The sequence below is a fragment of the Aethalodelphis obliquidens genome, unplaced genomic scaffold (genome assembly GCF_003676395.1).
Source record: "Aethalodelphis obliquidens isolate GAN/ISIS:26980383/991018 unplaced genomic scaffold, ASM367639v1 scaffold48, whole genome shotgun sequence".
In the NCBI taxonomy this organism is placed as follows: domain Eukaryota; kingdom Metazoa; phylum Chordata; class Mammalia; order Artiodactyla; family Delphinidae; genus Aethalodelphis; species Aethalodelphis obliquidens.
In genome coordinates this window covers 15,389,066-15,402,752 of record NW_020837992.1, presented here as the reverse complement: position 1 = coordinate 15,402,752, position 13,687 = coordinate 15,389,066, and the positions used below count along the sequence as shown (strand labels likewise).

At 42.7% G+C, this 13,687-nt stretch overlaps 1 protein-coding gene across 1 annotated transcript in view; it reads left to right on the top strand.

Annotated features, from left to right (window-relative positions):
- The window catches only part of LAMC1 (laminin subunit gamma 1), a 125,315-nt gene extending 121,726 nt beyond the window's left edge, over positions 1-3,589 (top strand). The window contains exon 28 of the mRNA XM_027083069.1: positions 567-3,589. Within this exon, the coding sequence (XP_026938870.1) occupies positions 567-823 (257 nt within the window). The 3' untranslated portion in view covers positions 824-3,589. The remainder of the gene's footprint in view (positions 1-566) is intronic.
- Positions 3,590-13,687: the final 10,098 nt, after the last annotated feature.

The following is a 13,687-nucleotide window of genomic DNA, read 5'->3' as shown; positions in this document are numbered from 1 at the left end:
TATTTCAGCATTTCAACCCTGGCCATTTTCCATAGGAGGGCTCCGATAATAGTGTCTGACTCTTGCGAGCAGGACATGACTCCCAGAACAGCCCGGTTTCCCTGGAATCGAACAGCTGAGGGCTTAGGGTTCTAGCGTAAAGATGTTTATGTTCATTAGAGGACACTAAAAAGACACAAGGATTACATATATAAACGTGGAAAAGGTATTACACGTTACCAGATGACCTTCAAAACCACAAGTGAGGCTTAAGGTCTAGGACATGGTTGTTACACATTTAGAAAACATTTCACAAAAACCGTCTTCTCAGGAAAAAAAAAAATCCAGCCCCAATATTCATTATAAGCTCTGACCCATCCCTGCTAGATTAGGTCAGTGATTGTACCTGGTTTGCATTGTTAATGCCCTTGTATGACAGGCATCAAGTTCTCAGGCCACTTTTTCATGGCGACAGCTGCTGGGACTGGGCTTCCTTTAGAAAAACGCTGGTGGGGATACTTGCGGAGTGATGTTATAATTCTCACTGAATGTGTGTGTCCTCTTCTGTGTCCTTTCTGACTCAACAGGGCAGCTGGACACAGTGGACCTGAACAAGCTAAATGAGATTGAAGGTACCCTGAACAAAGCCAAAGATGAAATGAAAGTCAGTGATCTAGACAGGAAAGTGTCTAACCTGGAGAATGAAGCCAGGAGGCAGGAGGCTGCCATCATGGACTATAACAGAGACATTGAGGAGATCCTGAAGGACATCCGCAACCTGGAAGACATCAAGAAGACCTTACCCTCCGGCTGCTTCAACACCCCGTCCATTGAAAAGCCCTAGCGTCTTCCTTTAGGGAGCCACTGTGAGGCCACAGAGTGCCTTAACACAAAGATTACATTTTTCAGACCCCCACTCTCTGCTGCTCTCCACCACTGTCCTTTTGAGCCAGGAAAAGTCACAAAGTTTAAACAGAAGCAAATTAAACATCGTGAATCAGGAACAAAGGGTTTTATCTAATAAAGTCTCTCTTCCACTTAATGGTGGTCCCTTAGACCCACCTTTCCCTTCTGAGTCGCCTAAGGACGTGGCATCCTGCGTTGCTGTACAGTGGCTTAAACCCTTCGTGGGAACCGTTGTGGGCCAGGGCTGAGCCAGTAGCCCTCCCTTTCTCTCTGATGCCAACAGAACCTCCTCAGTCTCAGTACTCTTGTTTCTATGAAGGAGAAGTTTGGCTATTGACAGTAGCATTGTGATGGCCAGTATATCCAGTCTATAGGTAAAGAAAATGCATCCACATCTCCTGCCCCTCCTCCTTTTAAGCAAAAGGAAATACACATCCTGTGCCAAAGGTATTGGTCATTTAGAATGTCGAGAGCCATCATCTGTTGTTTTAGCTATTTTGAGTTTAGGACACTGAGCCATCCCACGGGTAAGGATGCAATGATTTATGACAGTCTCCAGGACGATGTGAGACTGCAGAAGTGGCCGCACGTTTTCTCAGATGTTAATAACTGACTAGGAAGATAAACTGTTTTTCAGATCTTTGGGCAGCTGACAATTTAAATCTGGATGGGCAGCTTGCACTCACCAATAGACGTCTTCTATTCCTATAGATGGAATTTATGCAGAAGAAACAGGGATATGATAACCACTAAAGTTTTTTCCAAAATCACACTAATTCTTAGAGCTTTTTTAGAATATTAGTCTTGGAACTAGTGTTGTTACCTGGCAGAGAACGGGTGGTCCTTACGATCTTGACAAAACAAAAGAAAAGCCTCCTTGTCCTATAGTCTTTTCTAGCAAAGGGATAGAACTTAGATGCAACTTGTACTGTCAGGATCCCACATATCCATTTTTCTTCCATTGGGGAGAGATGAAACATTTAACCCTTAGCCTCAGTTTTCTCCTGATGTTCCCATCTTGTAGAACCCCTCAAAACACATTGTTTGCCAAATCCTGGTGACAGATACTTGCACTCAGTATTTCACACAGCTGCCAACACCATCTCGTTCCTGCACTTTGTGATTTAAACCCACCTCTAAACCTTCCCTCTAAGCGTAGAGGGAAGACCCTTACATGGAGTTTCCTAGTGAGCTTCTCAACTTCTGACCCTCAGCTCTGTGGTTTTCTTCTAAGGTCACAGCGTGACGATTCTCTGCCACAAACCCCTTCCTCCTACCATCCCGCTTTCGAGATTCATATATAGCCTTTAACACTATGCAACTTTGTACTTTGCGTAGCAGGGGAAAGAAACTATTATCTGACACACTGGTGCTATTAATTATTTCAAATTTATATTTTTGTGTGAATGTTTTTTTGTTTATCATGATTATAGAGTAAGGAGTTTATGTAAATATACTTGGTCCTGTTTCTAGAATGGCACTGTCCGTTCACTTCTTCACTGCATTTTTCCTCTTCACCGGCACAACGTGTCTGTATACCTCCTTCCCTTCCATCTGCGGTTCTTTGGATTGGATTTGTTCCCTGTTGCTTTGCCCTTCGCCTTGTGTTTGCAGCATGTCCGTTTTCTGACATTCACATCCACCTGCTTTCCTCCACACACGGCCGCGATAAAGAGGTACCTCGAACCCTCTTCCGTTGCAGTCCTGGTGGTCCTCAACCACAGCACGATGTTGTTCTTAGTGGCTGCCCCAGAGCAGGAACGCCGGCTCCACAGGGAAGGATGGAATTAGGAAAGTCTGCTGAAGGACATCTTTACCATCAGTGTGAGCCGAGCCAGGAGTGAGTGAGAAATGCCCTCTGGCAGTTGTTGGAGCTGGATGGGGTCATTTTTATAAGGGGTGCATAATTACTTGAGTGCCCGTAGTGCATCAGGGATCATGCTGCAGATAGAGTGGGAGAGGTGGTCTGCCTTAGTTCTTCCCCTTTCCATCTCCTCCTTGCATCCCAGAGTTGACTTACTGGTGTTTTGACCTGGCATCCTCCTAAGCTTCCACTCCATTCCTCTTCTCAGGCCTCTTCTCCTATCGCAGGAGGCCTGGCTCTTTCTTGCCAAGTGTTCACATCAGTGTTTCCTAGCTAGTTCCTCTTTTTTAAGTGGCCACATCCTATGAGACATTTTGGTCAAGGTTTCAGGGAAAGGACTGAAGATAGACTGCTAAGGTAGTTTACCCTCTAGCCTGTGGGTCAGGTTCACTCCAGTAAGTCTTAGGCCACAGTGAAATTTTGGGGATTATTTGTTGTTGTTTCTTTCCTCCTTTTCCATCTGTGTGGTATATTTTTAAACAGAATTTTATTTTTAAAATAAAAGTTCCTTATAAGACAATACCTTAATTACACACCTGCAATATAGCCATTATTTTATTGTATAGTTCCAGTTATCTGTATTTTATGTAATAAAATCGACAGGATGGCTGCTGCAGAATGCTGGGTGTCACAGGGAACATACACAGCTGTTCCCTGGAATTTTCCCTCTTAATTCCAACTGTGGCCCTTTTCCATGTGCCTTCACTTTAGCTGTTTGCCTTAATCTGTACGGTCTTGCTCTCCAGGGTAGTAAATAAAATGCAACACTTGGCATTTTTTATGTTAAAAAAAAAAACAGTATTTTATTTATAATAAAATCTGAATATTTGTAACCCTTTATACTTGGTGTGGCCTGAGTGTGGTACTGGGGATGTAAGATGTTTTAAAAGGTATGATGAAAAAAAAAGGTATGATTAAGGGGAAGCGTCTCGTAATGTATTCTTTGGGTTGTTTCTTTTCCTGAGAACAATCCAGTGTGTGAACGTGCGTGTGTGTGAGTATATAAATTTATTTATGTATATATTTATGTATTTTAACCCTTCCCAGATTGGAATACTTTGGTTGTGGTCCAGATGATGGCAAATTCTTCGTGTTAAGCTCTAGATAGTAAATGTTTTACGTTTTGCAGGCCATACAGTCTCTGTTACAACTGCTCTGTCTGCTGTTGTAGCAGGAAAGCAGCTGTGGACAGTCTGTAAACAAATGAACAGGGCTGTGGTCCAGTACAACTATTTACAGGAACAGGCCTGGGCTTGCGGGCTGGAGTTTGCCAGACCCCCTGGTGTAGTCTCCATATTTGATTAGTGACTGCGGAGGACTATTTTCAAATTATTTGGGCTTTCTAAATTAGCAGATGTATGTAAAGAGTTGTCTTTCCACCTTTTAAATACACACATCTTCAGCTAAACTAAAGGTACTTTCGTACTTTTTTATACGATGAGAAACACTCTCAAACATAATGGAAGAAAAAGTAAGTAATGTGCTGGACCAGCAGGCCATCTGGAGGGCTGACCCAACTGGAGTAACTTAAGACCAGATGAAGATGTTTGGAACCACAGAGACAGCAGTAAGGCTTTCCTCTACTCTTTGGCTCTGTTTATAGCCCTGAGGCCCTGGGGATGACATGCCACCTTCCCAGTCATGTAAATCATTACAGCTGTTGGGCTTCCCTGGTGGCGCAGTGGTTGAGAGTCCGCCTGCCGATGCAGGGGACACGGGTTCGTGCCCCGGTCCGGGAAGATCCCACGTGCCGCGGAGCGGCTGGGCCCGTGAGCCATGGCCGCTGAGCCTGCGCGTCCGGAGCCTGTGCTCCGCAACGGGAGAGGCCACAACAGTGAGAGGCCCGTGTACCGCAAAAACAAACAAAATCGTTACAGCTGTGACACCTGTAAAGCAGAACCTGAACTCTTCTGTTTAGACTTCCTCGAAGAGAGCTTTAGAAGGCACTAGTTACTAGCTTTCTTACATACCGTGTTCTTAACCCATTTGTAGGATATGACTCAGGTGCAAATATACCTCAATAGTTACTGTGTCAGAGTGATGAGTGGAATTTTAAAAATATGTTCCTATTCCTTTTGTTATTTCAGAGTCAGCAATTTCTCTGAAGTTGGTATCAGCATAATCTGATTCAAAATATCTCCAAAGGTTTACCCCTTAAATAAGCATTCTAGCCCCTTAATAAATCTGAACTCACCAGACCCACTTCAGTTACGTTCAAAATAGAATGTCTGGAGAAGACAGGACTCCTGGTGCCCAGGAGAGTCATGAAGTAGAAAAGCAGGTGGCACCTTCCACCTAAGGTGAGGAAGGACCCACCCGAGGAAAGATCAGATCTCTTCAGGCCAATAGTTTATGGGAACAGAAATGAGATGGCTGTGAATGTCAGGTAATTTTGCCTGTTCACACTAAGCAGGTTTAATTGAAAATATTAATAGTTGGAGTGAAAAATAACTTTCTGTAAGGAATCTATGTATCTCTCAGAGGCTGCACTCATTCAGGAGTCAACCAGAGTGCCTTCTATTCGTGTGGAGTCTCCTAGAATGATTCTACCTGCTCTATACCGATCAATGAAATTCTAAGTAAAAATCGTATGCTTGAGAAAGGAAAATATTTAGCAGAAGACCAAAGAAAATCTCAAATAAGAATTCAAATAAGAGAAACCTTAACATTTCAAGTGTTAAGACATCCATGTCTTGGCTTTAACTCTTCTCTGCCCAGAACGTGCTTGCTTTCCCTTCCCCAGTACAGGAAAACCTAAGGTCAAGGTGTTCCCTACTCTGTTGAAACTGGCCAGTCCTTTCTTTGTTCACCACCCCTCTCAGCCTGGTACTGGCTTCCGGCATGGCCCTTGGGCATGTGTTTATTGGTCCGGTGTGTCTCACCCACTCTCCCTCCCCGCTCTCTCCTTACCTCTAAGATCAGGGTCTTGGCTACTCCCTTTCACATCCTCAGGGCTAGGAGGCAGACAGTAGTCACGTTGTCTTAAAGATGCGATCAAATCAGCCTTTCTCATCCTGTTCTCCCACTCCTGTTACTCTTTCCCTGCTGTGAGCAGAGATGGAGGTTTATGGATACTTGTTAATTTCTCTCTCTCTCTTTCTGTGTGTCTCTCTCTCCCCCTGTCCTTCCAACAGCATTCTGTTCACTCAGCGCTCTTACCTAAGGATGGATTTGTAGAAAAATAACCAAAACCACTGTCTTTCACCAAATGGCATAGCACAGACCTCACCGGGCTATGCCGTCAGCAACCAGCTGGTGTGATGCGGTCTACAAGGCCTGGGCCTCTGTGCTCCCAGCCTCACACTAGCCGTTCCCAACGCTGTGTATGCGTTGTCTGCGAGTTTTACCCACAGCCCCTTCTGTAGGCATCTCTGGCTCCTGGCCCAAGTTGTAATATTAATTCCCTTTCTTTTTCCTAACTCCTGGGAATGGTCCCAGTAAATTTCAACAGACTGGTTGGTGTTTTATTGTTTGCTTCCTACCTTGGAAAGCCTTATAACTTAGGCCATAGAGGTATTGCTTATGATTAATTCAGTATGATTAATTCAGTATTAATTCATAAGCAGAGGTATTGCATATGATTAATTCAGTTTGTATTTATTTCTGTAAAAAGTTGAGCTTCAGGCCTTTGATCAAATCAGAATGTAACCCTCTGTTACATCACTGTTCCCGTGAGTTTGTCCAAGTCAGTGTAAGTGCTTCTCTGTGAAAGGTCCCTGATCATACCTTTGAGGGCCACCCTTCCATCCTCCCATAATTCTTTTTCACCATAGCTAGTAACCGAAAATTCTACGTGAGCCTTAGACTGATGCTTTGGGGGCCCGTGCCATGGCGTCTGCCCTAATAACTGAGATCCTTTGTCATCTTGGTAACTTTAAGGCAATCATCAAACTTTGTGCCATGGCAACTTGTGTTAACATAGCGTGATTTCATCCTGAATATTCAGTGCTTGGTTTCTAGGATGTATATGATCCTAATTTTCCTTAATCTTCTCTGTTCATTGATCCCAGACTCTTCTTCCATGGACCTTTCTTTCCTCCTGAGCATGGTTTCCAAGGTGAGATTAGTGCAGAGTAAGCACAAGTCCAGCCAGGAGCAGAAACGTCTGGGGAAGATGTGCTGTCCTAGTGTGGATTACACGTTCCTGGGCTGCTGAGCCAGCGTCCAAGATAAAGGCTCAGGAGAAACAGCTGTGATTTGGGTGATTACGTGTTTAGCGTGGTCAGAGAGGTGTGTGTTACAACTTGCTGATCCCTCTTGGCTCAGACTGTCTGCTCTCTGTGCTGTCTCTGTTAGGCTGATACAGAGGCGCACACCTGGCCAGAGAGATGAGTTTTGCCACGTAGATTTCAGATGGGCTGCCTGCCCTCTCTATGTTTCTGAGGGCTCAGGCAAGACTAACACTATCAGAGTAACTCACACCCATGCCGTGTTTTCACAGGCACTTTCATAATTGATTTCTTTCATTTGCCTCTCGTGATGACACTCTCCATTTGACCATTGAGAAAATCGAAGCCACGTTTTTCTTCCCCATCACCCTAGCCACTATGTTAGCTGTTGCCTCATTTTCTGTCATGATTTTGATCCACTTTCCTTTTAAGGTCCTCGATTATGTACATGTATTTTATGAAAAGCTTCCTCAAATCCCTTGTTTAGAGTGATCAAGGCAGGATTTAAATATATTAGTAACTTGCCCAATATTAAGGAACCAGTTAGCGGCAGAACTGTTACTTGGACCCTGATCGTCCTCGAACAACCTGGGCCATATACACCTCATGGCTCACACCTCTCTCTCTGCTCTTGCTTTGTCCCTCCTTGTCTCTTCCCCCTACATAGGCTCAGGGTTAAGGAGCATGAAGCTGGGTCACCTAGCTTTACCTAGCTTCCTAATGTTAACATCTGATATATCTACGGTACACTTACCAAAACTAAGAGATTAATATTGGAAGAATACTACTAACTAAACAGTTTTTGCCTACTTTTATATACCTTTTCAAGACCCCATTTTAAAAGTAATACTGAATTTTAAGACAGAAAATGAAAATACTCAACATTAATACCCAAGCTATGGGACAACGGGAGTGTGGAGTCCAAAATAATCGATTTTACCTTCATGATACACTCAAAACTGCCCAATACATAACTTATTCATAGTTAATTGCAAATAAGTCATTAAACAACTTGCTAAAATGTCAGTGTTTCAAAAGAGATTTTTAAAGACCCATCAGAATGAACATGTCATTCATAATATGACACAAATTTAAGTATTTATTAGAAATAGGAAATTTACTCACAAAGACTGCATTAAAATTTTTTGTTCTTATGACATAATTTCAGACTTAGAGAAAAATTTTCAAGAGTAGTCAAAAAATTCTCTAGTACTCTTTATTCAGATTCCACCAATGGTATACTTGCTTTTTCACTGCTCTCACTCTTGCTCTCCGTGGAGAGAGGGAGAGAAAGAAGTGTTTTAAGTTGCAGACACGATGCCCATTTACCCATAAATACGTCAATGTGTTATTTCCCAAAGACAGGAAACTTTCTTACATATCGACAGTACAATTGTCAAAATTAAGAAATTCCCATTGATGCAGTACTATAATCTACAGCCCTTATACAGATTGCACCATTTGTGGTAGGCAGAATAACGGCCCCCCAAAGATGTCCACATCCTAATTCCTAGAACCTATGAATGTGTTAGGTTACACAAGGCAAAGGGGCATTAAGCTTTCTGATGTAATTAGGTTGTGAATCAGCTGATCTTAAAATTGAGAGATTATCTTGGATTATCTAGTTGGGCCAATACAACCATAAGGATTCTTATAATTGGAAGCGGGAGGCAGAAAAGGAGGTCAGAATGATGCAATGTGTTAAGGCCACCACTGTCGGCTTGAAGATGGAGGAGGGGGCAGGAGCCAGGGAACGTGGGTGGCCTCTAGAAGCTCAGAAAGAAAGACAAGGGAATGGTTCTTCCCTAGAGCCTCCAGAAGGGGACAAAGCCCTGCTGACACCTTGATTTTAGCCCAGGGAGACCCCTATCAGACTTCTAACCTACAGAACTATAAAATAAGAAATTTGCATTGTTTTAAGCCACTAAGTTTGGGGTAATTTATTACACAGCATAGGAAGCGAATACACTATTTGTCTCAAAAATGTCCTTCACAGCAAAAGAAAATCTGAAATCGTGTGTTGTGTTCAGTTGACACATCTCTTTCATTTCCTTTCATCTGGAACGATTCTTGAGTCTTTCTTCGTATTTCATGACATTGACATTTAAAAAAAATACAGACCTTTATTTTGTAGAATGTTCCTCAATTTGGTTTGTCTTGTTTTCTTTTGATTGGATTCAGGTTGTGCACTTTCAGCAAGGTGATCGTAGAAGTGATGCTGAATTTTTTTCAGCACATTAAATCAGGAGGCACATAACTAATTACTGGCAATGTTAACTTTGCCATTTGACTGGGCTGGTACCTTCTAGGTTTCTCCATTGTAAAGTTACTCTGTTATCCTTTGTAATTACTAAGTATCTCACGAGGAGATGCTTTGAGACTATATAAATATCCTGTTACTCCTTATACCTTTACCCAATGATGGCGGCTGCCAAATGGAGATTTTCTAATTCCATCATTCTTTCTATATTTATTAATTGGCATTAATGCTGTGAGGTAGAGCTTTTCCATCTCTCCCATTTATCTATATCTATATCATATATATTTCTATTACTTTTTTTTTTTTTTTTTTGGCCACACCACATGGCTTGTGGGATCATAGTTCCCCAATTGAACCTGGGCACGGCAGTGAAAACACCAAGTCCTAACCACTGGGCCACCAGGGAATTCCTGATTGCTATTACTTTAGATTCATGGATTCCTATTTTATTTAATATTTTGTTCTTGCTATTTGTTTTGATCTTAAATGTCCCTTATTTGGCCAATGGGAATACTCTAAAGCTGGCCTCTGTGACCTTTTGATACATCCCCATCATTCTTTGAGCATTATCTTACTTTTGACACATCAAGACATTACAGGTTCATCTTGTACTTCCCCTGCCCTGATCTTGGAATCCGGCATTTTTCCAGGGAGCAAAATTAGGTTTTGTCAACTCAAAATGCCAATAGCCAACAACAACGACAGCAAAAATAGGTTGCTCAAATGAATGCAAAAACTCTTGAAAATGGTGCTGAATTTTAAGCAAACTGTTCATTAGGCTACTTGATTTTAGGGGACATGGCCTGTTCTCTCCCCATAGATGATTGCCTAGGTTATGCGTTATCAACAAATATTTTTGGAGTACTCATTGCTCATATAGCCTACCTAGTACTGGTACTCATGGGTTTTACAGTGTGACAAAAGCAATTATTTCTACTTTGGGAAATTTATTTAAGTCAAGGAGGCAGCAGAAAACAAAACAATACAAACAAAAATAGAGAACGACATATTTCTATAAAGTAGGAATATGTGAGGATGTTGGTAAACAGATGCGTAGGGACATTATATATATATTTGTGTGCGTGTGCGTGTGCGTGTGTGTGAGATCAGTGAATGCTCAGGACTGTTTATTATGGGAAGTCTTAGAAGGACAAATTATATGAAAAGGTGTGTATTTTTTAGCTGTGTTGGAGAGAATATAATCTGGGAAATGAGCTTGGAAACACTGACCCAAATACGACAATGCACGGACAGAGAATTCAATGATGTGCAATTGCATAGGTGAGTTTTCTTCCCATCCATTCCTCTCTATGTCTTGAAGATGTTCTGGCAACCCAGCCCTGTGGTCTCTAGCCCCAAGGAAAACTCATGCCCTATATGGGCATTTTCCATGTTCCAGTTCTTGATTGGTTATTGTTGGCTACTCCTTTTTTTTTTTTTTTTTTTTTTTGCGGTACACGGGCCTTTCACTGTTGTGGCCTCTCCCGTTGCGGAGCACAGGCTCCGGACGCGCAGGCTCAGCGGCCATGGCTCACGGGCCTAGCCGCTCCGCGGCATGTGGGATCTTCCCGGACTGGGGCACGAACCCGCGTCCCCTGCATCGGCAGGCGGACTCTCAACCACTGCGCCACCAGGGAAGCCCTGTTGGCTACTCTTAATGTGTGGTGCTGTCATTTCATAAGACCAATGACATCATGGCAAATTATTTGGTTATTTCAAACTCTCACTTATTATTTGAGGGTCTGAAGAAGTGCCTAGTCATTAGTCAGGGCCCAAACTAGAAAGATCTTGCCATGTTGAGATCAAAAAAGGTAGTTATCAAACTATTAGTAGTCTATTGATGTTTTATTAGATTCTAAGAAAGGGCTGGCAAAAACTATTGTGGGCCTAATTATGCTCTTTTGCTGAGTGTTATGAGGGTTAAATAAGTAGTATAATGAGGTTTGTACTCAAGTAGAATTGTGGACTCAGAACGTTTCCTTGAGCAATGGTTTTCAAAGAGAGGCCCTGAGACCAGCAACATCTACGTTGCCTGGTAACTTCTTAGAAATGCACATCCTCAGACCCCACCCCACCCCAGACCTACCAAATCAGAAATTCAGGGGTAGAGGGGAGGGGGATAATCTGTGTTTTAACAAGCCCCTTCTAGGGGATTCTGATGCTGCCTAGAGCATCAGAGAGTGCTATGTACTGTTCTCGCAATTTTCCCCCTTGTGTTAATCTTTGTTACTGGTATATCCTGTGTGTCTGCATGTTGGACTCAACCAAGCATCCTCTTTACTTTCAGCTCCGCTTGCTAGGAAACAGGTTGTACTTGGGAGAGAGACGTTCAGAATGTGTCTATGCTAATTACAGTGTTAGAGACAGTGTCAACTCTTTTCTGTGCTTCTTAAAACTACTGAGAAACTCTAAGTATTCTATAACACTGAATTGGTTGATTAATCAAGACTTTCCTCCTATGGAGTACAAAGACCTTCTTAAAAAGTAGACAGAGACTGATGTATCTGTTTTTAAAATCTTTTAATATAAGTATTTTATCTCCCAATTGATTTCTCCACTTTTCATAAGATCTTCTAAATAGTAATTTCTATCCACTAGGTATGAACAGGCCAAAGGATTACAGGATAGACTAGACTTTTTATGATTCATCATTACCATCCAATGCTGTGAATGCGCTGAGCTTGTTCTGAAGTATAAAATAAAAGAGAGCCAAATCATTTAATGTGGGTGATGCATTTGAAATTAGGATAACCAACAAATACACCTAAAGACATCAAAAGAAGCTCAGTTTAAACCTCAGGCCTTGCTGAGTGGCCACAGTTCATGGACAACTTAGCTGTGTGCTCTTCGCTAAGTAAGCCTGTCCACCTGCCAGTGTTTCCTATAAGTGGGGCTAGCACAACCTTACAGAGTTCTTCGCATAAGTGGGTAAGTATGTGACATTATACAAAACATAGGATAGTCAGGTAAACTAAGTTTTTGTGGTGCCTGAAGCTTGTACAATTTGGGGCCTTCCTTTAAAAAAATATATACAATCACAAATGCAAAAGTACAGATACAGCTGGAAAGAGGCCTATAAGCTCCCTTACCTCCACATGGGAAATCCACGTCTGTGTGGTTACTATATTTATTTTAAGCCAGGGGAAGGCAGAGCAGTTGCTTCCTTTATGTCACTGTGTCATTGGGCGTGTGCATGACTGTACTTCCCTTCCACTGCAGACACCTCAGCGGCAGTCTGTCCAGGAGAACCTGTTTGGTGTGCTCACTGCATGACGACAGTGGGTGCGGCTGGGAAGGGAGTGCCTGGTCTTCAGAATGTGCCCAGAGGCTGCAGAATCAGACTTCTGCCAAAGGAAGAAAGAGCGCCCCAGGGCAGGCATTCGTTGGAGCAACGGTGGATGACTTGACTGGGGAGAGCGCACACTATCTACTTCACTAAACCTTTTAATCTCAGGAGTGGAAGAGGCAGACTCAATTCTTAAAGATCACTTCTTAAAATAGAATTCCATCCAATTCTCTCCTCAGGGAATTATATATATAATACCAAAGACAATCCAATACTGGAGTCATTCTTAGGTGCGTTCAGGCCCAAGCCCGCTCTAAGCGTTCACCATACAGAACAGAACATAAACTCTGGACAGCAAGGACTCAGACCCTGATGTTTCAGCCAGGACTTAGTGCCAGGTTATTTTTATTAAAACAAAACAAGGTAGCAAACATAACAAAAACAATGCTATTTTAATGAGTTGAAAGATCTAAACTCTTAAGCTTACCCTTCTGAGTCTATTTTTCTGGAGCCTGTGAGATGGTAGAGGACAGGGGTATAGGACGGGGTCCTCAACCCCCGGTCCTCGGCCTGTTAGGAACCGGGCCACACAGCAAGAGGTGAGCGGAAGGCCAGTGAGTGAAGACTCATCTGCCTCTCCCCATCACCCCCATTACCGCCTGCACCATTCCCCCTCACCGCCCCCCACCCCTTGGAAAAATTGTCTTCCATGAAACCGGCCCCTGGTGCCAGAAAGATTGGGGACCGCTGGTATAGGATAATAATAGTGTCCAAATTATTTAGGGAGCCCATTTCACTGGGGACCCCAGAGTACCCTGTGGGTATCTGCGCACTTAAGTGGCATTGTGAAGAATATTCTGGTCAGAAAACACTGAGTAGAGCTTCAATGTAGGACTCGAACACCTCAGTTAGTTCCCATTTACCAAAGGAAAATGATTTTTGGTAGTTATAGATCTAGTACTAAAACAGAACCAATGCATGCTCACCTAGCATGCTGAGAGTCTATTCTGTGACTTTCTGAAATAACCTAGGAGAGAGGCTTGCCACCTGGGAATGATGAACACAAATTTATCCAGGCCTATGTCAACGTCAGCAATCAGGAACTTTAGTTTTTGTTCATATGACGTCATTATATCAAGGAAAGTTTTCTCAAGTTTTCCTTACTGACTATTGAGTATCTCAGAAACTTTAATGACTTGTCATTCTACAGCTGTGTACTGAGA